General features: G+C 35.2%; 3 protein-coding genes across 3 annotated transcripts; 2 read left to right on the top strand and 1 right to left on the bottom strand.

Annotated features, from left to right (window-relative positions):
- Positions 1-1377: 1377 nt before the first annotated feature.
- Positions 1378-2390, bottom strand: LOC109697952 (olfactory receptor 6K6-like). Its single transcript, XM_020181862.2, has one exon. The coding sequence runs from the start codon at positions 2388-2390 to the stop codon at positions 1431-1433; it is 960 nt and encodes a 319-aa protein (XP_020037451.2). The 3' UTR covers positions 1378-1430.
- Positions 2391-11347: 8957 nt separating this feature from the next.
- Positions 11348-12295, top strand: LOC109697951 (olfactory receptor 6K3-like). The gene has a single exon (XM_020181861.2). It carries the CDS (start codon positions 11348-11350, stop codon positions 12293-12295), a length of 948 nt encoding a protein of 315 aa, XP_020037450.1.
- A 7188-nt stretch (positions 12296-19483) lies between these two features.
- LOC109697950 (olfactory receptor 6K3-like) lies at positions 19484-25077 on the top strand. Its single transcript, XM_074044790.1, has 4 exons — positions 19484-19526; positions 23534-23613; positions 24083-24127; positions 24190-25077. The coding sequence occupies exons 1-4, from the start codon at positions 19484-19486 to the stop codon at positions 25075-25077; spliced, it is 1056 nt and encodes a 351-aa protein (XP_073900891.1).
- The last annotated feature ends 2118 nt before the right edge of the window (positions 25078-27195 follow it).

Below are 27195 nucleotides of genomic sequence, written 5' to 3' on the forward strand. Positions count from 1 at the left end.
ATGGTCAGATATGACAGATATGCATACCAGGCAGCAGCTGAGTTGCTCCAAAGCCACTTTGGCTCTGGACAATCAGCTCCTCCTCCAAGAAGGGAGGACAACTCAGCATTGTGCCCCGCCTAAAGTCTTAGGAGATAACCTCAGAGATCTGCCATGCCCCAATCTGGAAGGTTGGCTCCTGCCTGGTCCCACTCTCAGTGTTTGGCTCCTGATGCTTCATGCCTGTTCTCTGAGTTTGGTTCACAGTTCTGCCCCTTACCTGCCAGGCATTGGTGAATAATATTCTCTGGCAATGGCATTCAGTTTTGTTCAGGGGGTGTGGTACAATCAGTACAGAAGCTGAGCTAGATTATGTTCCCTGGAGGAAGGTGGTTTGTGGTGCCCACCTGTTGGGGTTGTAGATCTTCACCTCCAGAGTTGGGTCCATCATCATGGTGTATGAAGGCTGTGTCCACATGAAATAAGTCCTATGCACCACAAAGTCCAGTTCATTTTGACCCGTAGTCTTCCGCTTTTTCTAAGAAAATAAAAAAAGAAAAACAAAAGAAAGAAAAGAGAGAAACGGGTGGCAACTTTTCCAGAGGTAGTCCAGTGGCTGTTCTGTTCCATGTGAGCTGGTGACTGTTCTAGTGCTAAGTAGAATGTCCCCTGGCTGTTATGTGCAATTAAAAGCTGTTTTAAGGGTCTTCAAAGAATCCAGTTCAGTTTGATCTGCAGTCTTCTGCTATTGTCAAGATAAAATAAAGAAAAAAAGAAAGAAAAAGAAAAAAACAAAAGGGGAGAAATGGCCAGCAGCACATTTTCCTGAGACAGACTGGAGGCTGTGCCAGGCCCAACTTGTGCCAGCAGCTGTGCCTGGACTTCCCTGGCTGTTACATGAAATTATAAGTGGTTTTAAGGGTTGGTCATTGAATTTTATATGTACCCTATCTGTTGGCAGTCCATGATTGCTGAATTTGAGTATATGGATTAAATAAGCTAAAACTGGAGAAAACTTCTGTCTCGTGCCAAGAAATTATTTGTGTAAAATACTAAATGCAAGGGAAATTCATTCCGGGAAAGGCTACAGGACAAAGGAAACAACAATAATTTTCACAAGAATTTGTTCATTGTGTCTCTTCTATCCTGTACTTTGACCCTACAATCATGTGGAATGACAGGAGAAAGGCAGGAGCTCACCTGGTAAACTGAGGAGGAGGTCAACTTGTGGTGAACATATACTATTTCAGCTGTCACAATCTTGGTGGGCATTGATGTAAAAAGACTATCCAGTTGTTATCAATGACCTAGAGGCAGCAGTTCACCTTTACTATTAATAATAATAATGGAACAAGCATCTAGGTAATAGAAAAAGAGTATAATTACGGACAAGATAAGAAATGGTAAAATTCTGAAATTCCAGAAGGCTTTTTATTCTACAGGACCTAGACCTATTTCCAAGGCACACTAACTATCTTCTGATAGTGGAAGACCCTTCCAATAGCATCTTTCATGTCTTTATTTCTCAGACTATAAATTATGGGGTTTAGGAAGGGAGCAAGGATCACAAAAGTGACAGCAAATGTTGTATCCCAGAACACTGAGTAGGTGGCTGAGAATCGCAAATACATGACAGCCACACTGACAAAAAACAACAAGAAAACAGCAATGTGGGTATTGCAGGTGAAAAAGGCCTTCTGTCGACCTTCAGGTGAGGGCATCCCCAGAATCACCACAATGATCTGGATGTAAGACAAGGCAATGACCAAGAAGGTGCACAGGATCTCCACTGCATGGATGACATCCACAATGATCACCAGGGATGTATCTGTGCAGGCCAAGCTGAGCACAGGTGTAAAGTCACAGAAGATCTGGCGGATCTGGTTGGAACCACAGAAAGGAAGAGTAGCAATCCATGTGATCTCAGGGAGCACAAGGAAGAAGCCACAGAGGCAGGATCCAGCTGTCAGCTGGATACAAAGTTTGGGAGTCATGATGGTGGGGTAATGGAGGGGATGGCAGATAGCAATGTACCTGTCAATGGCCATCGATGTCAGGACACAGCCTTCTGTGATACCTAGTGAGTGGAAGAAGTACATCTGCATGAGGCAGCCAGCCAGTGGGATGGTTTTCTTCTCACTAATTAAGCAGGAGAGCATCTTGGGGATGGAGGTCATGGTGTACCAGATCTCCAGAAAGGAGAGCACACTGATGAAGAAATACATGGGGGTGTGCAGGGCCACATCTAACTGGACAACAATAAATATCATTAGGTTTCCAGTTATGATAAATACATAGATAAGAAGTAATGGAATAAAGAATAAGAGGCCACCTTCATGCAGATCAGGGAACATGGAGAAAAGAAATTCAGTAACCATTGTTTGATTCCCACTGGTCATCAACTGTGTCATCTGTGAAGGGAAAAGAAGTAATGATGAATCTTCTGGAATTGGGATGTTTATTGCACATTGAAAATAACTGCACTCCTTTCTGTCATCAGTTATTAAACTGAAAATGGAATCCTAAGCAAGCCACTTAGAAATATCTCTCAAACTCTGTATTCTCTTGTCAGAAATACCTGAAATATTTGTAATTTGGTGCTTAAATAACCTTTGTATAAACAGCTTCAATCAATCTGAAGGAAATTTAAATCAACAAAGAAATTTGATTTTCTGGAAATGTTTTCTGGAGTTTCAGTCTCTTTGTTGACTTCAGAGGTCTTCTTCTTCTCATTCCCTAGTCCTCTCTGTATAGCCTAAAATTTTACCTTTATTTAAAAAATTCTCTACTCTTCTTGATTTTTACAAAAGTTATTTTTGTAAAACATAAAAACACTATTAGCAACATTTGTGCCAATGATTCTGCATGTTGCTTTCCCATCTTTCCAGCACTGATATCTACCCCGAGGAGGATAGCTAAAGTATTCATCTTTATCACTCTATCTGCATATCTTCTCTTGGCTTTGTAACAGTATCCAGACATAAGGAAATGCCCTTCCTCACATTGTTTGCTTTCTGTGTAAGTTTAGATTCTCTTTCTCCTCTTCTGTCAATGGCTAATATGGACAATACTCCAACTAAGAGTCGTTTCAGAGTCACCTTATCACCTTCTCCTGATTAATGATCATTTCTGGACAAGCTCTTAACTCTTCACATTGCATCCCTTCTATAAAGGCTTTGCTCAGGGGCCAAAAAACTAAATCAGTCTGAATTTTAAAAAATTATTTTGTAATGATGGATGTCTTGAGATGAAAAGTATCTAAGAACTGTCTCTAATGGGAATTAAGTCATCATTTACCTGTTTGGGGAAAAGGGCAACTAAACTTTTTGCAATGCTTACCAGAGTTAGTGATAGCAGCACACATTCTCTTTTACCTCGACTATTTTAAACTCTTTTTCACTGGCATTCTTAACATTAATTAGTCATTCTACAGATGAATAGTTCTAAGCATGGCTTTTGCTGTTCCTTTACTTTCTAAAACATTAAACCTAAACTCAGAACTCTTAGCCTGATACTCATTGTCCTTTATAATGTGTTCCAAACAAATTTTGGAGACTAAAACTCTGCATACTGGACAGCTCAGCTTAATGGGACCAATGACTTACATTTCTATTTTTGCCCAAGCCATTCCTTCCTTTCTTCTATTTTCATGATCTCCTTCCATTGAAATTCTAGGTATAGATGCCTTCTAAAAGTATTGTCTTGGAGGTCTATGACTCTCCACTCTCAGAAGAAGCCACTCTTTTCTCTGTCCCTTAAAATGCTTTATTTTTCTCTTTTATGATCATACACTAAAATCTTCCTTGCATTTCAAATATTCACATATCAGCTTTATTTCCCGAAGTAGAATGAAAACTCCTTAAGAGAAATCACAGGAAAATGAAAAGGTGTTATTGAATAGTTACCAGGCAATGCTAATAATACTAGCCATAAATTATTTTACTTTACATCTTTTATCTCATTTATTTCTACTGCAATAGATTGTTAGTATTGCATTACAGATAGAGAAACTGAGAGCCAAAAGGATAAATAACTTGTGCAGAGTAATATCACCAGGAACCAGAGCACTAACTTGGAAACAAAGTCTGCTTTTCTTCAGTCTACTCGTGTTTTCTACTCCATAGTGTTAATAAAGGTAAATATGCATTGTTCATTCTTTTTTCCCATTCTGGGTACTGTTCTGAGTATTGCCCTGGGTAAAGTGAATAGGCTGATATGGTTTCTTCAGAAGGTCAAAAACAGATCCAAACACATGCTTTGTGGATTAGGAAAATTAAAATTTTTTGTGGTATAGGATTGAACTCAGTGTTGTACTTGCTAGGCAGGCTCTCTACTATTTGAGCCACTCCATGAGCTGGGATAGTCAAGTTGTAGAAGATGTCTCTTGCCTTGTGCATTTAGCTTTGAGAGAGAAAGATATAGTCAAACTTGGAAATGGAATAAGCAAGGAATGCTTATCACAAGGGCAGAGTTGCAATGTGGTTGGTGTGAGAGATGGGAAGTGTCCGTTGACTAAACAGCTACTTCTCTGCCCTGTCTGTGGTTGTCTTTCCTCACCTTTAAGTATAGAGAATGGCCACACTGGACAGTCATTATGGAAAGCGTGAGTGTACAAGAATAGGATACTAAAGATCAAGTAGGAGAGAAGACCAAGTCCAGGCATAAGTAGCTCATAAAAGCTGAAGAAAGTGTCTGCTTTACTGTTTTAAAATTGAGGTTCTTTTGCTTAGCAAAACTGTGTAATTATTCAACATTCATGCATTCATTCCTCTAATACTCATATATTTATTGATTCCCTAATATGTACCAATCACGGCCACAGACTGAAGAGCAATAAAGGTCAATAAACATTACTCTTGCACCTGAAACACATAAAGAACATAAAAACAAACAAAATTGATCTCATAGAATAATAGATAATTAGAAATTCCTATGGAGCTCAGCCTACAAAACTCCTTATATCATGAAAAGATGCTTAACTTACATTTAATCATGGAAAAATGCAGTAACTTCTGTGACTCCCATGGAACCTCAAGTTCTTTGAGCTTCAATGAAATTTTAATGATTCAAAGATCTTAGATAGCAGTGTCTTAATTTATTAGCTGAACTCTGTTCTGTTTAACGTTCCTCATTAAATAATGTTTCATTAATAAATATCTCATTATTCTAATTCTTTACTCATGTAATAAACTTCCAAAACCATAGGATTTATCCATTAGGGCAACAGATGGGCCTGAATAGTTAAGGATATACACAATGTACTGTATGGACACAATCGGAATCTATGTTGCTCAGAAGTCACCATTGGATGACAATCTTTCAATAGCATTCTAAATCACTCACCTGCCTGAGTCCACGAAAATGTCCCCCAGAATTTCTGTAGCCACCAGTCCTTTCTAGTTTGCAGATGAGCATATAGATGTCTCAGAAGCCTCTTTGGGGAATATCTAGAATGGAATGATTTTCTTTCCTGGGAGCTCTCTTTAGATAATGTACTATCTAAAGTAAAATGGTGCAGCTCACTCCTCCCCTCTAAGGGACAAATTAGGGGAAAGTGTCACAGAGTAATTAAACATTCCCCAGGGTCAGTTGTCAAAAGTTTCCCAGTAGCTTCAAAGCCTTGTCTCTGATACAGGAGCGTAGAGCTGAGTACTGGTGCCCAGAATAGCCAGAGTTTGGAATAGACTGTGCATAGGTCATGATTCTTTGGAGCCAACATCTGAAAATCCTGCTGTCCTCTCAACTCTTCACTCATTTTTCATTATGATTCCCATCACCTCTCTGCTAAATATACATTATGATATAAAATAAATACACTGTAGAAGATTTTAAATATGCATCTCATTTAACGCTTTAAAAAACAACTTGCTTGAAAATTGTTAACATGGTAAGTTTTATGCTATTGTTTTTTCATCACAATGAAATTTTGTCATTTGCAAGTAAATAGATGGAACTGGAGAACATCATCTTAAGTGAAGTTAGCCAGGCTCAGAAGGCCAAAAATCGCATGTTCTCCCTCACATGCGGACTTTAGACTAAAACAAATCTACTAATATTATTGGACATGGGTTACACGCTAAGGGGAGAATGTGTACAGGAGAAATAGGGAAAGGTAGGAAACCCAAACTTGAAAGTGTTTGATGTGCCCACTGTAGAGGAGCGAATAAAGTAATCTTAAACTGACAGAGGCCACTGTGGAAAGTAGTGAAGTGGTCTGGTAGAGATGAACCAATTTGAGTTGTAGTACACATGTGCACTGAAGCAATGCTAGGAATCTCTCTGTATAGCTATCTTTATCTCAACTAGCAAAAACTCTTTGTCTTATCGCTTATGTCTTCTCTTCAACAAAATTGGAGAAGAGGGCAGAACAGGTTCTGCCTAGAAGCGAGGCAGGTGAGGGGAGCAGGGAGGAGAGATGGCCCAAACAGTGTATGCACATATGAATAAATGAATAAACAATAAAAACATAAAAATTAAATAACAATAAAAAAAGAGATAGGTATGAGGTGTGCATAGAAGAGTGATTCCCATTTTAGCCATGAGGATTACTGCATAGATTGTGGAGAACAAAAGAAAGTTTTCTAAATAATTTAAGACCCCCAGTAAGTTTAATAGTGCATTAAATCTTTCAAGTTACAGATGAAAGATAAATTGATTCTAAAGTATAAGGTGAGTAGCTAAAGATCTATTAGTATTATTCAACATATTTCTGATTACAGATGGAAAACTATACAGTATTATAAATAAATGCAGTGATATATTTCAGCTGTTTTTGGGCAGTAGTGTGGTTTCAACACAGGGCTTTGTACTTGCTAGGCAAGTGCTCTACCACTTGAGCCACACCTCCAATCCATTTTGCTTTTGTTTATTTTTTAGATAGGTTCTTGCACTTTTTACCTGAGGTCAACCTCAGACTGCTATCCTCCTATCTTTGCTTCTAGCTTAGCTGGGAATACAGGAGTGTACCATCACACCTGGCTTGTTTTTTGAGATAGACTCTCCCTAATTTTTGTAGGGACTGGCATCAAACCATTTTCCTTACATCTCCGTTCCTTTCTAGCTGAGAAAGCAGGCATGAACCACCATTCCTGACTTGTATTTGTTCTTTAAGAGAAAAAAATCTTTACACAGTAGGAATAAGAGGAAAAATTTTATAATAATAATTCTAGTATCTTTTAACAAGTTATAAAATCATACTTGATGAAATATTTAAATATTTACTCTATAATAAGATACAATACATGCACACCTATCACAAAACTATAATAAAACTTTAGGAATAAGCAAAAAATGCACACCATTCAGATCACAAGGAAGAAATGACATTATCTTGTCATGATGTGTAATTTTATATAGAAGCTTCAAAAAGAATGAAAAAGAAATTTTAAGAGATTTAGCAAGTAGCAACAGTAAGTAGAATAAAAGCATTTGCTTTAATATGAGTGTACCTGGGCATATGCACAAGCTGAATAGACAGAAAAATTGGAGAAGAGAAATTTTAGGATACATGGATAAGCAGGAAAACTGAAGAAACAGTATTTTTGCATGAGACATGAAGTTTCTGAATAGGGAGGAATTTATCTTAAATAGATGGTGAAGCTCCTTGAGGAAAACTGTACTAAAAAAGGTAAACATGGGTGGCTATAAATTAGTCTATAGTGAGTCACCACCTGAGTGTTAAACTTAGTTAATTCATCCACCAAATGCTTTTTGAGGGTCTGTCTTTTAAAGTCACATTTTAAAATCTAATCATTTAGAGTTATGGGTCATTTCTGTTTTTACTTTTTTGCCCATATAAACACCATATCCTGTAAACTTTCAATTTCAACTTTTAAAAAATTCTGTTTCGTTTCCATATCACTGCTACAATTTATTTGATAATTAACACTTCATACTTGCTTTATATCTATTTTTTGTAAGAGAAAAAAATCTTATTGGTTATGCATTTCATTTTCCTCTAACTTTACCCACTTGGAGGTAAGTATTAGGTCCAATTTCAGTTTCATTAAACAGATGGGATAAAAAAGAAAGAAACATATCCCTCTGCTTGTATTCTCCATCCATTATGTGATGGATTTTTCCCAGGCCTCTCCTAGGGAGTACCTGCACTGGGGCTGATGAAACCTGTGAAATCCTGTGGGAACTCTTCACTCCTTCCATATTGCTGTGGTCCCCCGGATCCTTCTGAAGTTCTACTGAGCTATGTTCTATGGTATCCTTCAGAGTTGTGCTATGCTCTGAAGCTATTTCAATGATGGATGGAGAAAAATCCTTTGGGCTTCAAACCAAATTTTATTAGCTTGATTCCTTTTATTCCTTATCCTTACCTTGTGTTACTTTATATGTCACTTTGTAATAAAGCAATTTTTCACAACTTGGGAAGAAACAGAAACCAAGCATTTCTTTCTGATTGATTTCTAGCTTGACTCAAAAACCTAGGTTACTATAAACGTGGACACCTTAGTAAAGGAGAGTGTGGCAACAAATGTTCCCTAATTAGGCACTTGGGGCATAAATTGCTTTCCCATAGGCCCTGGAGAAGATTGCGTCAGACGACAGCCTTTCTCCCCTTCATTATTTCCTGAGAAACCTAGGGTTATGGTTGTGATTATAATTTCCAGTATTTGTTAGGTTACAAAAACAACATTTGGAAGAGGTGGGTATTAAATGAAAAGACCTTTAGATACTTTTTTTGAGGTTGTGAAAAGACATAAGGGTAGGGGGAAAGACAAAAGCTGTGTTCCACAGCAATGGTCATTTAGTTGAGTTTGTGTATTAGAACCAGAGAGTCATAAGGTAACAAATATCTGGAGAAATTATCTATGAAATTTCATCTGAGTATCTAACTCCTTAACTTTTCTCACTTCTATTAATATATAAGGATGCTTGCATTTTGCATAGTGGAGTCAGGAAAGGCCCCTAAGAATAAAGGGGTACCAATAAAAGTCTGTGTTTTTTACTACCCATTCCATCAAAAAATATAGGAATCCTGTTAGGTATAATTTTGCTCCCAAGTATCTACTTTCTGACAACATCTTCTATCATTCTTAAAGATTTAAGTCCATAAAAATCCGTCAAGTTTCGTTTTTGCCATGTCTCTATTTTTCAATTCCAACAGGTAATAGTAGTAGAACATAATGATAATTGCTAGTTTACCTGTTCATTTTCCTACTGTCTCTGAAAAAGAAAAGCCAGAACTATAAAAAGGATATTATGTTCTGTCATATCAGGAAAATATACTAAAGAGAATAAGCTCAAAAATATGGTGATGTCAAAATCAATTTAAAATATTTATACATTTACATTATGTTTAGAAGTTTGGATTTGATTTACAAACCTTTAGAGAGCCCCCACCTATAAAAGGTTTTCAGACAGAGGATTGGCAACTTTGCATTTAAGAAACATTAACTCTATTACCTGAAAGTGAGTTGGAGCAAGACAAGTTTGAAAACAATGAGTCAACATAAGAGTAGAGCATAAGTCACTTTGTCTTGTGAAACTCTGTTTTTAAGGTAGATATTTTCTTAAAGAAATACAAAGAAAAAAGTCTATATTTAAGTGTGTTTAATATTCTGCCATATCTGCATAAAGCAAGAGAAAGAAATCTTTGGTTCCATATGCCATGCTTAACATCCTTTGTGTATAGCTGCTTGTATTATGAGTTCAAACAATTCTATTTGATTGTATCTATAGTCAGTTCACAATTGCCTGACTGTTTTTGGAAGCTATCAGTTGATTTCTCCATTCAGAGGTACCACCTTCAATAACCTCACTACCAAGAATTTTAATACAATGAATACCAGACTCAGAATTCTTTCATGCAAACAAACATTTATTAGCAAACAAGCACAAAAATACCATTGAACCTGTTCTTAGATGCTCCTGGAAGTCCCAACTCTTTGTGCTTAGGCTTTCTGGTTAGCAGAAAGGAAGTTTCTGTCAAAAAAAGAGAAAAAGACAAAAATATAACTAAATTCTAGCAAGTAGAAATGCTAAGTTTCTAGTGAGATTGGGTGATTCTCCTCACTAAAGGAGAATCACTGAATGGAATGAGTCATGCACATATTGTCCCTCTCTATACTTTGTAGGATGTCTGGCTCATTATATTCTTATTCCCTTCAAGCAAGGGGCTAGTTATATTTCTAGATGTAGCTTGATCATCTCATTTTTCATTAAAAACTCATTTCCTCTATGTAAATGGGGTTTTTTTGGTGGTAGTGGTACTGGGGTTTGAAGTCAGGGCCTCAAACCTAGTAGGCAAGTACCTTACCACTTGAGCCACTCCACAAGCCCACCAGTAGTTCCAATTGACAGACTTTTCTATCCACTTAACCCTTGTGACAACATTTTACAATTTCTAATATTAATTTGGTTGCCATGCCTAGGGTAGGGGGCTGAACTATTGACATCTAATAGGTTGAGATGAAGGGTACAAAAATCCTCTCCTCCAGAAATTTGTACCGGAATTATCCAGTACAAAATGTCAATACTGCTAAAGAAGACCTGTATTATGCTAATTAATGGACACTGGGGTGTAGATACAGGTAAGAACATCTGAAGTTCTTGCCAAAACTGCCTTTAAATGTAGGCTGCTGACTAAAGTCTTCCAAATATTGCCATACTACTCTTAAGATGTGATTCCTAGAATTGCACAATTTAATTGTTAGTTAACCCCATTTTGAGAGCAGATTAGATTGGCTTTTGCACACAAATATGTCACATGGGCCCAGGCTGCTGTATTTTAAAGATTATTCTCTCCAGTATTTGGCCATTTCTTTTACTCACTTGTTAATGGTGAAGCCACTCCAGGGGAATTAGAACCTTACACTTCCTTTTTCAAGAGGCTCACTTTAAAATGGGCTTACTCTTATTCATAGAGGAATTCATTTTGTTTCAAGTCATATTGTGTTCCCAGTATTTCCTCTCAAAAAATGTCTACAAAAGTTGTTTTGAATTTACTATTATAAGAAACTTTCTGATGAATATCTTTGTTCATCATTTTTACATGTAAAATATTTCCCTCAGACTACCTAGTGAAAAGCAGGCTCTAAACAGTCTTAAGGCTCTCAATAAAAATCACCAAATTGCCATTCAGGAGAGTGTTCAGCAATTAAAATATCGAAATAGTGATCTGTTTCCTTACCTATAAGAAAAATTGACAATGCAAGGTATAATTATGGAAAAGTATTTGCAAATTTGACAAGATTCCCTTATAATCCGCAAAAACAACTCACATCACATTTTTAAAGTCAAGTTAATTTTACCATTGCTCAGCAGGTGAAAAACAAGTCTCTGTTTTTTCTTTGAATGTATTTAGAAATATGATTATATTTTATTCCATCAGCCAGCAAGTGAATTTACTGAAAATATGGACCAGAAGAATCAGACAGTGGTGACTGAATTTTATTTCTCTGATTTCCTTCAGTTTGAGAATGGCAGCCTCTTATTCTTTGTTCCTCTGCTCTTGATTTACATGTTCATTATTGCTGGAAATTTCATGATCTTCTTTGCTGTCCAGCTGGATGGCCGTCTTCATAATCCCATGTACAATTTTATCAGCATCTTCTCCTTCCTGGAGATTTGGTATACCACAGTAACCATTCCCAAAATGCTCTCTAATCTGGTCAGTGAAAAGAAGACCATCTCTTTCACTGGTTGCCTCTTGCAGATGTATTTTTTCCACTCACTTGGAGTCACAGAAGGCTTAGTTCTTACAGTGATGGCCATTGACAGGTATGTTGCCATTTGTAACCCCCTCCACTATGCAATCATTATGACCCCTCGGTTGTGCATCCAGTTGTCCACGGGCTCTTGCATCTTCGGCTTCCTTGTGTTACTGCCAGAGATTGTGTGGATTTCTACTCTTCCTTTCTGTGGCCCCAACCAAATACATCAACTCTTTTGTGACTTTGAACCTGTGCTACGCTTGGCCTGTACAGACACGTCTATGATTCTAGTTGAAGATGTGATCCATGCTGTCTCCATTCTGACTTCTGGCTGTATCATTACTCTTTCCTATTTGAGAATCATCACTGTGATCCTGAGAATTCCCTCAGGAGAGAGCCGTCAGAAGGCATTCTCCACTTGTGCAGCCCACATTACTGTTTTCTTGATATTTTTTATCAGCGTGTCACTCATGTACCTGCGCTTCTCTGTTACCTTCCAACCACTACCGGACAAGGCCATTGCACTGATGTTTGCTGTCCTTGCCCCATTATTCAACCCAATTATCTATAGTCTGAGGAACAAAGACATGAAAGATGCTATTAGGAAAATTTTCTGTTCTCAAAAGATATTCAATATCCCTGGGATCTAATGGGACACCCATGAGTACTCAAAGACACCTCATCACCTCCATAAGTATAAAATGTTAACAAATAAGCTTCTAATATTATTGGGTATACTTATGTTGTTGATTAACTATCCTTTTCAGTTTTCTAACTTAAAAACTAGTTTGCTGCAATGGAATAAAGCTGCATTACATTATTCACAGATTGTAAAGGAATATTTACTCTACTTTGCAATTCCAAACAATGTGGTATCATGTTTTCTTTTTTTTTTAATTTTTCTTTTATTATTCATATGTGCATACAAGGCTTGGTTCATTTCTCCCCCCTGCCCCCACACCCTCCCTTACCACCCACTCCGCCCCCTCCCTCTCCCCCCCTCAATACCCAGCAGAAACTATTTTGCCCTTATTTCTAATTTTGTTGTAGAGAGAGTATAAGCAATAATAGGAAGGAACAAGGATTTTTGCTGGTTGAGATAAGTGGTATCATGTTTTCAAAATCAATAAGTATCCTGGACTAAGCAAGCATCATATTCATAATTTATGCATTTAAGTTTTTCCCCTTATGTACTTCCTCATCTTATATTCACAATACCTTTAATGTTGGTCATTTTTTCCCTTAAAAAAATTAAGAAGATGCACAGCAATGAGATGATTTTGGCTTGGGAAAGAAACCTGGTTCCCTAACACTCAGCCACAAGACATTTATTTACACATCCTCCCAAAGTTGTCTTCTAATATATTGCAAGAATAGCTTGGCACATATAGTAAACTACTAGGATGTTTGCATTACACCATTATTATCAATTTGTTTAAGGGTTAATTTTCATATTGTTTTGAAGATTCCAGAACAAATGTTATTGGGCTCTTAAAGATAACGTAGATATAATATGGAGCCTTGGGACCAAAACCCATAAATATAGAACTCATACAAACGCATCCAGATATACTGTGGCCTTTCTAAAAATTTATGTCAGTGCTATTAAAATGCTATGTGTCACATCATGTCATGTTGTGTTGTGATCAAATGCCATGCCATTTCCATCCCTCCATGTCTTTGTTGTTACTATTTTTCAGATTTGAGAATCTTCCTCCCCTTTCTTCTTTTGTATTTTGGAACTTACCCTGATCCATGAATTATATTTTATTTTTTGGGATAAATATGTCAGCCTTCTGCATGCAAGATTACACTGGTGGTTTTAGGGCCTAAGCAAATTGTATTTGGCAAACTATTTTGCTTGTCTCCTATGGGGAAAAAAGCAAAGACACAGGGCAATTGTCAGCGATATAAGGAGCAGGACACCAGCTAGAAGTGTGGGAAGAAGAAAGAACTGTCAAGAATAGAAATATCAGTAGTATTGGACCCAAAAGAGGCCTTAATCAGCTGTTGTCAAGCAGGGAGATAAATCCTGGGACACATTCTGGAATGATAAAAGTGGAAGGAAAACCTAAATCACAGTTTCAGTTCAACCCCAAACACTGCTTCATCCCAGACTATAGGAACCCAGCTCTGTCCATTGTCCTCTTTCACTTCTATAAAATCAAACTGCCTCCTACATAAATATGAACTCATTGATACCCACCAGGAAAATCTTTGCATGAAGAAAACTATATATAAATTTCTTTATATAATTTAAATTTATTAGATATAATCATTCATAATCTTAGATCTCCTTTAATCTTTGAATGTCTTATTTAAAGAAATTAAAAAACAAACTTTTTAAGCTTACAAACTTTAGTATTCTACTTATAAATATAAATGATTTTTATTCATTTTTAAGGTGTTAGACAAATATTTGGTCTGGTTTAATAACTTGGCAATTAAATACCTTTAAAATACATTTAAATATGACATACATTATTTTATTTTAAGCACTTAGATTCTGATTTAATAAACAAAACCCTTGTAAGTTTAAAAATAACTTTTATAGTCCAAAGGAAAATCATAAGTATGTCCCCAAATCTTTTTTATTTCAATGCTATGATTAATGTAGTTAATGTTAACTTAAAGTAGCATGTCTAATATTGTAATTCAATGTGTGAATTTTCTGAGCATAAAATTTATGGCAATAAAATTGCTTCAAAAACAAGTCAAAATTAATTGCTCAATGCAAAGTAGATTTTGTATTCAAATAGGCCAAATAATATTAAATAATTCAAATATAAAATACATGAATCCTTAATCTAGAATATAAAAAGTAGGTTTTGATTTTCTGAAATATTTGTATAGCTAGCACTAATACTGTGATGAGTTTAAAAGATGGTAACACACTAATGAAATAACAAATATTTAATAGAACTACTATAGCTGATATTTAATTATGAACTTGAGATGCAAGTGACAAAATATTCCCTGCCTTTATGTAGCTGACACTTAAGAAAGGGGAGAGATTATAATGCTTATTAAAAATAAGCAAAAAAATCAGAAGATTAATAATTATACAAAACTATGTCTTTTGTGGGAAGCAGAAAATTTGGTAGGTTAAGTTGATCCAGTGGATAAGTGTACCATAATTTTGTCTAGATTGGTCAAGTTGAACCTCATTTGGAAGGTCAGATTTGAGCAAAGTTATGGAGGAAAGGGATAATCATATGGAAACATGGAAGGAGAATAATCCAGGCAGCAATAAAAGCTGTTTAAAGAATAAAGGAGTCCCTGTGGCTGCAATAAAGTGGGGGATGTGGAAAACTAGAAGATGCGTTGAAGGAAATTAAAGGGAGGTGGATATAGGGCCTGAGGGCCTTTGTAAGATTTAGATTTTGCTAATTTGCTCTGAGAATTGAGTCATTAAAGAATTTGGAGCAGAAGCGAGACATTATCTGGTTTAAAGTTTCACAGAATCATCCTTACTTCTGTGTTGAGAAAACAACAAAGAAAGTAAAGATGGAAGCTGGACTGGAGTCTTCGGGGAGCTATTAAAATAATCTTGGTGAGAGATGATGCAATTTGGATCAGGATGATAGCAATGGAGATGGAGATAGGATTCAATTCTAGATACAGCTTGACAAAAAAGCCACCAGAATTTCCTGATAGACGGAAATTAGAATGTGAAGAAAGAGGAGACAAGAATGATCAAATAAAATGACTGAGTTACCATTATTGAAACAGAAAATACTGCAGGACATTGTTGGGAGGAGGGATATGAAAACTTAATTTTTTCATATTTTAAATTTATCTCGATAATTAAACATGTAATAAAATATTGACTAGTTTGTTACATGAGTTTTATACTGACAAATAGAGGCTAGGACAAAGATACATGCACGAATTATGAACATATGTTAAGTATTAAAGCCATGAGACCAAGGGTCTGAGGTTTGGGGCATTGTAATGCTGTGGATTTGGGGAAAAATGAGAAATTAGTAAATTTGTTTCATGAGGAATGAATGTTAAGGTAGAAAGAAAAGCAATTGTCCTGAAAACCAAGTGAATAAAATTCACTAAGGAGGAGAAAGTGATCTACATTGTCAAACTCATCTTTTAGTCAAGTCTGAATGGAAAATTAACTACTGGTTTTAGTCACCTGGGGTTCTTGTTAAACTTATTAAAAGAAGTCCGCATAGAGTGATGGTGTCAAAAGCCTGACTAGAAAAGTTTGGTGAAAGTTCAAAGAAAAATTGTTTATTTCAACAATAAACAACTGTTTCATGGATTTTTACTACCAATTAGGACAGATAATTAGAGTAAAATGGAGCAAGTACTTCATTGACTATGACTCAAAATGAGGAATAAATTTTAAATCACAGTTTAGAACACAAATGCTAATGTTTATACATTCATTTTTATTTATAAGAGAAAAATACAGTTTTTTTTGTGTATCAGAGCCTTCTGATTGCTAGATAGGCACTCTACCACTTGAGACATGTTAACAAGATAATTTTTACATGTATTTCAGGTGAATCTCTGATCTTTACAATTCTGATTTTTTCATATTCTATTTCATTAAAAGCACATTTTTTGCAGTGCTAGGTCCCAAACCCAGGAACTGGTACATGCTCAGCAAGTACTCTACTATTAAACCACACTCTCAGTCCCTAAAAATGCTTTTAAAACTTATTTCACCATTCACTAATGGAATGTAGGCAAAATTAAATTAAATTTTAGCTCTGACTTTCTTTTGATACAAATATATAGGATACTTTCAATTTTTAACTTTGTATTTATCCATTATTTCTAATTTATTTATAATAAAATGTTATATATTATTAAAATCCAATTTTTATTTAAAATATATGATAACACAAATATATGTGATAAAGAAGATATACACTCTGACAGTGCCAGTATGATATTCAAATGGTATCATTCTTTCTTATGCAATTTAGTAGAGTCAAAATAAAATACATGAATATCCATGTAGACATCAGGAACAGAGGAGAGTTATTTGATGAAGTGAGTTGAAAGTTGAAGACTGAGAAGGAATACACCAGGATAATATGTAAGACAAATCATTTTTGTAAATGCCTGAGGTTAGAAGGGTCTGAGTGCTCTATAGGAATTAGATGCAGACATCTGATGAGGCATAGTGAATAAGAGACATGAAACGAATGGGAGTAAAATATGTAGAACTTTGTAGGCCAGGCTTTGAGAAACTTGAGTTTAATTCAACACACAAACTGAAGATACTGAAGAAATTTACATAAGAAATTATGTTCATAGAATTACATTTATAATGTAATAATAACAATAGATTGTCAAGTTACAAAAGTGGAGGTAAAAAAGGATGATTTAAGAGACCCAATCTGTTATCTTTTGCTACGGAACACACCATCCAAAAAATTAGTGACTGAAAATAGAAATTGCCTTATAAATTTATAGGTTGGCAATTTGGGCTATAATAAAATTGGTGATCACTGTACCCTTTGTACAGTGCTGGTAGTCAGCAGCTGATTGACTGGAACTGACTGAAGTAGGGCAGCATTAACTGAGGCAATTGTACTCTCCTTCTTGTGGTCTTACACTTTATACCAGGCTAGTTGAGTTTGTTCACTCAATCACCTGATAGGGTGTTGGGTCTAAGTGTGCAAGTTCTCTTGAGGATTAGGCTCAGACTGGCTCACAAACTTCTCTTACATTGCATTGGCCCAATCAAGTCACAATGGGACTTGCGGAGAGAAAGTTTCCATCCTTTGGTGGGGGAAAGATGTCAATTCACCTTTCAAGGATCTTGGACAAGAAGAGTTAATAATTGTGCCATTATTTTGCAATATGTAGATTGCTGATATTGTAACATGGTAAATTCTACATTTGAACCACTGAAACTATTCGTGTATATATAGGTTAAAATAGGGCTCAGTGACTTCTTTTTAGAACTTGTGATAAAAGAATATCTTAAGCAAAGTGAACAAATTTATCTTGGGATTGTCTTATCCATAGTCAACAATTTTATTACAATGAAATTTATATTTTCTTCATGGGTCTTGAAACATTTAACTACTCTTTCAGAATGTTGGGAGTAAAAAGCATTAAGATCTCCAATTTTATTAAAAGCAATTCTCCTTTCTAATATGTATTTGTATAACATTTTGATAATGAATTATATCAATGAAAGCTTGTGCTTTACTAAGATTCTTGGAGTTTCAAACATTAAGAGAAACTAATGAGAAATGTTTAGATAAGGTTTCCATTAATTAAGCCTTGGGGAAATAAAATTGCTGTTTTCCACAGTTATAGGAGAAAATACCTCAGTAGAGAATTCTTCCCAAGAAGCTTTTAGCAACAGTATTTCTGACTGAACTAGAGACATAAACCCAGGAAAAGGAAAAGACCTTGTTGCCTCTGCTGGAGGTAAGAGAAGAATTCACACTGGTCTAAGACCTAGGATTACCATATGTCAAGGTGAAAATAAAATGTTTAGTTTGTAAAGGAAAAAGGACACTTACCCAGCACTCCTTTTTATAACTTAAACAATATTTGAGTGTATATTTGAGATTACATGAGTGGCTGAATAGTTTTGGCCTAAGGGGAAGGAGAAATGTTGATAAGAATAGAAATCAGTGATAATATTACCTTTTCCTATGCCATGACAGATGGAGTAATTAATACTTTTTCACTGATATGATATTGTTCCTCTGCTTTCACATGCTAGGAGCTTTCTAAAATAATTTATGATTCAGGAGTACACCACTTCACATACTGGTATCATGTCCCAACCAAATGAATATAAACTAGTAAGATTATTGCTGCAATAATTAGAGGTCAGATACATCAGAGAAACTTATTAGTGAAAGTCATACCCTTTGATATTAACTCAAACAGAAAATAATCTCTATGTATAGATCTATTTTTCATGTATAGTTTCCTTCTTCCCAGTGGAATTGTGTCAGTTCATGCCTCTTCTTCTCATCTCCAACAGATAAACTTCTAATTGGCACATTAATTTCTGGACAGTGGAACTTTGATTTGCTAAAACACAGCACATCAATGTCTGAAAAAGTTAACAGCAACCACTTTGGGAAAAATAAATAGAAATGCCCAAAACATACGACAATATGTTTTGACAATATATATGACAGTATATATCACTGACTGCTTTTCATGTCTAAAATGTCTCAGTTATCAGGAATGACTAGCCTCTATACTGATTTGTAAATGGAAATGATAGAAATCTTCTTTTCCCCTTTTCATAATTTCTTCATATGTATAGTCTAAGGGTTCAGGAGAATTAAAAAAGAGAGACTGAATGAGAGACAGACAAAATTGAACTGTGGGGGTCAGAACAGCGTTTGGCCACAAGGAGCCAAAAAAGTTAACAGTGAAGTCTTTAACCACTTCCTGTTATATTTCTAGCAAGAAGCCAAAACATGAGACAGTTCCCACTCCCTTTTCCTCCATGTGTTCCATTTTCCTCCATGGTTCTGGTGCACTAGTTCAGGGCCAGTAAAATTGGTGCAGATAGAAGACTGTTTTCACTAAACACAATGTGGCTGCCGTTTCATGGATGCTGGAGACAGGAGGAGAGAGCAAGAAGAAAGGAAGAGCTCTGGACCGCATTAGAGCTAGGTAAAGTGTCTCAAGGCGTTCTCTTTCAGCCTCCATAAGTGGCATCAGCAGAGACACTGCAGACCGCAGACAAATATGGATATATAAATTTACGATGAAGGCTCTTGGTTTGAAATGTAAATATGAAAAAAAAAAAAGAGTGTGAACAGGTAAGAGCTCTAAATCCTTAACTCCAACTCCCTTCAGGGACTGCAATGGGGTAGCGGTGCACCATGTATGGTGTGGAAAGGAAAGCTTTCCCAGTGAACCTGCCAGGTAAAAAATCCTTTGTACCTGCTTGTGGTTAAGCCTGGAAAATCACACATAGGATTTTAACCAGGAGCTGGATTCCTCAACTCCAGCTTTTAGTTTATAGGATCATCATGGAACTGAGTAGGTCAGACTTAAAGAGACTATGACAAAAATTGAGAAATTAACCTGAAGCAACCATGGAGACATGAGCCTAGACTGTGTTTAATTTGTCCTCTTCTGTCAGTTACTTAAGTCTGAACTATTATTGCCCTGTAAAACACTCAATTACACCCTTGTTTAGAGGTGATACAGAGAATGAAGGGTCCATCCTATGTAGCATGAGTGGACTCACTGATGTGCAACTTGGGAGAAATTAGGGCCATTATCTCATGTAATGTCCTTAGGAAAAGTGAACAGAAAATAAATGTGTTCATGTAGGGCCTGGATAGTATGGCCTGAGTCGATGGAACATGGAGATGACTATTCCAAACCAGAGGAAGGGTCAACTGTTGTCAGGATCCAGAGAAACTCTCTGAATGGGACACTTGGATTTAGCTGCCAAGAACATCCTGACCCTTTGGCTTGAGATTCTGTTCATTAGCAGTGTTTTCAGCCTTATCCAGGGTCTCAAAAGAAGGTCAATTTTCTTGCTGATTTGGCAACTTTTGATGACAGTGGCAGTCCATATCTGTGGACCCAGTATATGAGGTGATCAGTCATACATGTGCTTGGTCTGCGTCTGAGAGTAGTTTAGAGTCTGTGTTTAGCTGACAATTCCCCTTGTCAGTATAGAGACTTCTCTGGTGACCATCCACATGGATTTTTGAAATTGTTATTTAATACTTCCTAAAAGTTTCTACCCTTTCTGGTACTCCTATCCCAATTTTCTTTTTATGACCCTCTTCTCTCATTTCCTCAGTTATGTGCTGTACTTTTTACTTTATTTATGTACCTGGAGATCCTTACCATACTTTTTTCATATACCACTTATATAAGTATAAGTAGGTAACTCCTAAATAATATCACAGGACTTTAGGCTTCTCTGCTTTTTGAATGTCTTTTCTGTCACTGAATATCTTCCTTTTAGGTTTCTAGATATTCTAGAGTCAATTACTGTAAACACGTCTCTGTACCATACTCCAAATCTGCACCTTCTCCATAATTCCTCTTCTTATAATTTTGTTTTATTGTGGTAAGAGAACTCCTTTTTGACTTTGTTTATTTATTGTCAAAACTCAATACACAATAAACTTGTACACAGTAGAAAATCAATAATAGTGTTTTAAATAAACTAATGACTTATAACCAAAGAATTGATTTTTATTGTAGGCCACTCAGTTGTTCTTAGATTGTTTTAGCACTCAAGGCCACTAGTTGTAATCTAAAAGCATCTCTCATTTCTAATGGGGAAAACAAGCACAGACCATTCTTTGACTCCTCTTTTTAACCTTGAAATGAGATCATATGAATCATTAATATTCTTTTCTCCTATAACATAATCCAGTGAATAATTGTTGGTAGTAATTAAGACACATAATTTAAAAGTAATATTGTACTTGATGAACACATGCAATTATATCCATCAGTTAATTGAATGAAAAGATGTATAAGATAATTACACATGTAAGATAATTCATAAAGGTCTACACTGGTATTCCTTTGAGTATATTTCATTTCAAAACTTGCTTTTTATTTTATTTCATTTTATTTTCTGGGACTAGGGATTGAATTCAGGGCTTCACACTTGCAAAGCAGGCTTTCTAACACTTGAGCCACAACTCCCATCTGTTTTGGTGTGATTAGATTGAAGATGGGGTCTTGAGAACTATTTGCCCATGTTGGCCTTAAACTGCAATCTTCCTGATCTCAGTCTCCCAAGTAGCTAGGTTTGCAGGCATGAGCCACCTGCAGCAGGCTCAAAATTTGCTTGTTTTGATTTGAGATTGTTTTCCATCTTTTTAATTTTCATGGATTTTCTCTCCAAAGAGATTAATAAATAGAAATTACTTTGTCTTTGAACAATTTTAACTTAGACTCCAAAAGATTTCAATATTTTTGCTTAGATTATTTTTTCTTGTTTTGTTTCATTTCCTGTTTTATGTGAGTTCTAAGTGCAGTCTCTATTCTCTTGTTAGTACTTTCCTCAAAGAAAAATCAAAAGAAAAATTTTTATCAGTATCTATTCTGCATCAATAAATTTATAGAACTAATGTGCAGCCATCAAAGAGGTTATCAGTTCTTATGAAGCCATACTGTAATGTAGCACAATACTCTTTCTATTATTGCTTAGATTAATTTGTATATAATTAATAATAATTAGCTTGAAATAAATAGACATTGCTAACTAATTTTGTGGAAACCAGATTCATAAACTCAGAATTTTATTGTTAAAATAATGCTATTGAAAATTTTGTGAATTGACTGTTTATGTATCAACTTTTTCGCAAACTTCTTTAACAACAAGTTTTATATTCTGTATAATACCAGAGAGCAAGCAAAAGTGAGTGCTTCAGTAGCCTGGTAGTAAGAGGGATGAATTAAAGCCCAGTTTGAAAGGATTATTTATCAAAGTCAAACAGTTACTTAGGGGAAAAGGGAAAGGAAAAGAAAATGACAGAGCTTCAGTAATATCGCATAACATAAGATGTGAAGGTAGAGGATATAAGGATTTGTGTTGAAAGCTGTTGAAAAATGGGGGTGGGAGGTAAACGGGAAAGGGAAAGTAATGGAAGAGATTAAAAAGATCAAAGCATACCCACAACGGGCGTACATTGAGACACCCCTTTGAACAACAACTAAAATATTAATAATGAAAACCAGGACTATAAAATAGATACAGTGTGTGTGTGTGTGTGTGTGTGTGTGTGTGTGTGTGTTACTAGCCAGAGGGGGTAGGGTGAAGGAAGAAGATTAAGGTGATGCTATATAGTTGATGGACTTCATATACTTATGTGAAACAGAACTAAAAAACCTCTTGCAATTGCTTTAAGTGGAGTGGGGAGGGGACTAAGAGGGAGAGAGGATGGGGGCAATGTAAATAATGTACAATAGAAGTCTAATTGGAATTGTCTCTAGAAGTCCCTCCTTGTATAATGAACATATCCTAATAAATTTATAATAAAAATAATGAGGGAAGAAAGATTTTACAAATGTATACATATGTATATATGTGTGTGTATAGATACAGACATATACATATTTATTCATTAGTCATATATATTCATTATGCTACAAATGTGTGCATGTGCTCATGAAAATGTATGTATCATGTTGATAAAAATTGATAAGATAATATTTCTTAAATGTAGTCAATATAAACTAATTCTCAAAAGCATGATAACATGTAATGCATATTGATACATTGTTGTAATGAAATCCATGACACTAACTAGATTTAACATGCCCTGTTCTAATTTGGATATTCAAATACTGTTCTTCAATGGTACATGGATGTTTAAATTGCTTTTACATAGAATAATTTTAAAAACAATATTAGCTTAGGAAAAATACCTTCTTTCTTAGTGGGGAAAATCTGCCATACAGCATGATCTAGTGTTCTATTTAATGTATGAGCTCATTTGTAAATAGTTCCACATTAACCCCAAAGACTTACTTAGTGTCCTAAGTATTTTTCTCCAAGCCATAGTTGATCTATGTGTTAAGGAAGCATTCTGAATTGCCTGTAAACTAATTCTTGAATGTACTCAATGGTTTTTCTGCACTACTTTTAGAGAGAGTATCTTCATACTTCATGCCACTTTCAAGGGACGCGGTAGCAAAGAGCCCTAAATTATGGTATAATGTCACATTTTATCCCTGATATTCTCTTTTTCAAGATATTAAGAATATGAATAGGTGGATTTAAGTCCTTATGAAGAATCTGTGCTTCTTTTTAGTATCTTTCATGACTGATACATTAGAATCCTGATAGAAAAGTTACAATCTTCCTGTGCTAACTTTCTCACTTGTCACCTCATTCTATGCTCATCAGTTCCTGCTAGCCTGATTTTTTTTTTTGCCCTTAAAAACAGTTTCCTACCAAGACTTTATCCTGATATTTATACCTAAAAACCTTACCTTCTTCTCTAGCCACACTCAAGGCTACTTTATGGTATGAAAAAATAAAAATTCTTGAACGTTGAAATGCTTAGGGAAATTCAGAATGCAGCTTCACATTGATTATGCATAGAGAGAAAGAGAACTAAAAGTTTTATATAATCTGTAGCCAAGAACTATGAAAGTATTTTATTTGGTATGGAAGTCAAAACAACTTTGAGAACTATTACAAAAGGAAATTATTATTAGCACTCATATGCTCCTAATTTATTTTAATGTAGCTAATAAGCATCAATTTTTATGTTCTTTTCTTATTTTTACCCTTCTTAGAATATAAGCTTCATGAAAGCAGAGACTTTTCTTCACTACTGAAATTAACAAATGAGAGCTTGTACATAATAAGTTGTATTTGAATATCTGTTTATTAAGCTATGAATAAAGAGAAATTCATGCCTTTCCTAAAGTCTGTTTTTCATTTGATTTTTGCATGAACCAATACATCTGACGTTTTACAATTGCTCTAGGAAGCGAGCTGTGTTTTTCTACACATAGCCATAAGGTTGTTGAAAGTATGATGAGAGGTAACCAAACTACACCAGTAACAGAGTTTCTCTTCTCTGGATTTCCCCAGTTTGAAGATGGCAGCCTCTTCTTCATTCCTTTGTTCTTCATTTACATATTCATTGTTATTGGGAATCTCATTGTGTGTTTTGCAGTCAGAATGGACACTAATCTCCATAACCCCATGTATAATTTTATCAGCATTTTCTCATTTCTGGAGATCTGGTATACCACTGCAACAATTCCCAAAATGCTCTCCAACCTCATCAGTAAGAAGAAGACCATCTCCATGATTGGATGCCTCTTACAGATGTACTTTTTCCATTCACTGGGAAATTCCGAGGGCATTTTGCTGACCACTATGGCCATTGACAGGTATGTTGCTATCTGTAACCCTCTCCGGTACTCAAGCATCATGAACCCCAGACTGTGTGCTCAACTCTCTGCAGGCTCCTGCATCTTTGGCTTTCTTGTGTTGCTCCCAGAGATTGCATGGATTTCCACACTGCCTTTCTGTGGCCCCAACCAAATTCACCAGCTCTTCTGTGACTTTGAACCTGTGCTGCACTTGGCCTGTACAGACACATCCATGATTCTGGTTGAGGATGTGATCCATGCTGTGGCCATTATACTCTCTGTCTTGATTATTTCCATCTCTTATATTAGAATCATCACTGTGATCTTGAAGATTCCCTCCATTGGAGGCCGTCGGAAGGCTTTCTCTACTTGTGCAGCCCATCTTTGTGTCTTTGTGATGTTCTATGGCAGTGTATCCCTGATGTACCTGCGTTTCTCAGCCACTTTCCCACCAGTTTTGGATACAGCCATTGCACTGATGTTTTCAGTTCTTGCTCCCCTTTTTAACCCTATAATCTATAGTTTGAGAAACAAGGACATGAAAATTGCAATTAAGAAGCTTCTCTGTCCTCAGAAAATGTTTACTACATCTTCTGGTTAACACTAGTTCATAGACACCTCTCACTGTGGATGCCACTCTAACATTCTAAATCATAAAATTAACATATAATTCACTCACTGTTAAACTAATTTTGTCTTCTTTTCCCAGTTTTTCTTCTGATGTACATATTTATTTGGTTTCTACACATTTAATTAATACAATATGTACTACCTGTCTTAGATGGACAAAATACAGCAGGAAATATGATGATTAGGCCAGCAAAATATGTTTTATGAAAATTTATTTTATTAACTTATATAAAAAATATTATTTTCTTAAGCCTTATTTAAACATTAATAACTAAAGATTATAAAGTATAGCACTTAAGAAATAATATCTGTAGAAGGAGTTAAAGTTTGCATTTCAGGGATAAAACTTTGTGACCTTGAGGAAGTTAGTAATTCCATTTTATTTAGTCATGTATAGGTTTAAAGTAGTACTTTAAGTTATGTGTATATTTGTTAATGTGAATATTAAATAAGTTATGCTGTTCTAGGCTTTGAATAACATAGAACAAGTACAAAATAAATGTTGGCTGTTATTATTTGCCACTCTAATAACTAGCATTTGTTATTGGTATTTTAAATAATGCTATAATAGTGATATATTAAAAACAAATCACAGATTTAGGAGTACTTAGATATTATCATTATTTATAACCCTTTTGTTGCCATTATTTCTCTAACATGAAATAGAACTCAACCTTCATTTACTTTTACTATTTTGGTTTTATTCATCCAATTAAATTGAATTAAACTGTGGTTGTAAGCAGTTCTAAAAGAATTCCAAAGTAATAAGTGAATGCTTTGTTTGACCTTCTTTACTCTTATTTCAATGTTGTGTCCTTTGAAAAGTACTGTGTACATTGATATCAGAAATTAATTTTCTAAACTTCAAGTGTAGATTTCTATATTAACCTAGCAGTTCCAATTCACATATTTAAGTTCTCTTTTACCAAAAATTCAATGAAAATAAAACCAAGACTAGATCAAGTGTTAAGTGCCTTAATTGAAAAAAATTTAAAGATAAAAGTAAAATACACACAAGGTTGCCAAAGGATATTCATAATGGCCATTTTATACCCTGAAATATCATGCATCACATTCTTTTCAAGAAAAGAGAGAAAGTAGTAATGCTTCTGTTTGACTACATGGTATAAAGCATCTTTTGAATCTGTCTACTGTGGAGTTCACCCACAACCAAAGGTTTACATTTAAAAATTAACAGCAGCATGAGAATAAAAAAAAAGTAAAGCAAAAAAAAAAAAAAACCCATTATTAGTCCTGGGGGAAAAAAGAGTTGTCCCAATTGATCCCAAAGTTGAAGCATTTCCTTGACTATGAATGCAAATGAGTTCTGAGTAAAATACTTAGCTAACAGACATTGCAAGAAGAAATAAGAGAAAGGAATATAGAAACTCATTGGCTGAAATTCTACACATAAATTGTAGGGAAAATAATCAAAGTTTAGAAAAGTCATGGCCTACTTGGGAACTCTGGATACAGAGAATGTAGTCAAAGTACATATGGAATTTCCTGGGCCATAGTGAACTTCTTTCCTGGACTTTATTTAGAGATGAACAAAAGAGGAATAAAAAAGCAAATAATATTCAAAAATTAGAAAAAGATGAACAAAATGCCAGAAGTCAATATTTAACTTGCTAGGTGCCTTGAATTTAAGTAGACTAAATTTTCAAATTGAAGAATGTAGTCTGGATGAATGGATTAAAAAAAGATGACTCAATATGGTCCCTACAAGAAACTCACTTAATCAGAAAAGACATAGGCTAACTGAAGGAATTGTAAAACTTAAAATTGTATTTTAAGCAAACAGAAAGAAAAAATCAGTAGGAGTTCCCCTGCTTATATCTGTCAAAATAGACTTTAAGACAAATAGTGTAAAATAAGACAAAATCAGTACACAATGATCAAATGATCAATTTAACAAGCAGCAATAATAATTGTAAATATATATGTATTTAATTCTGGACAACCCAATTTTATAAAACCAACACCTTTAGAACAAAAGGGAGAAATAGACTTCAGTACATTGTTAGTGGATGACTTCAATACCCACTTTTATCAATGGACAATTCATTCAGACAAAAGAAATATCAGA

This window comes from Castor canadensis, chromosome 11 (assembly GCF_047511655.1).
Source record: "Castor canadensis chromosome 11, mCasCan1.hap1v2, whole genome shotgun sequence".
NCBI lineage: Eukaryota > Metazoa > Chordata > Mammalia > Rodentia > Castoridae > Castor > Castor canadensis.

Excerpts from the sequence above, each read along its gene's own strand:
- LOC109697950 (XM_074044790.1), top strand. The coding sequence starts at position 19,484 with ATGTATGGTGTGGAAAGGAAAGCTTTCCCAGTGAACCTGCCAG. Across the intron at positions 19,527-23,533 it reads TTTCCCAGTGAACCTGCCAG|TTTCCTACCAAGACTTTATC; the intron begins GTAAAAAATCCT and ends CCTTAAAAACAG. Across the intron at positions 24,128-24,189 it reads TAGCCATAAGGTTGTTGAAA|TTTGAAGATGGCAGCCTCTT; the intron begins GTATGATGAGAG and ends GGATTTCCCCAG.
- LOC109697951 (XM_020181861.2), top strand. The coding sequence starts at position 11,348 with ATGGACCAGAAGAATCAGACAGTGGTGACTGAATTTTATTTCTCTGAT.
- LOC109697952 (XM_020181862.2), bottom strand. The coding sequence starts at position 2,390 with ATGACACAGTTGATGACCAGTGGGAATCAAACAATGGTTACTGAATTT.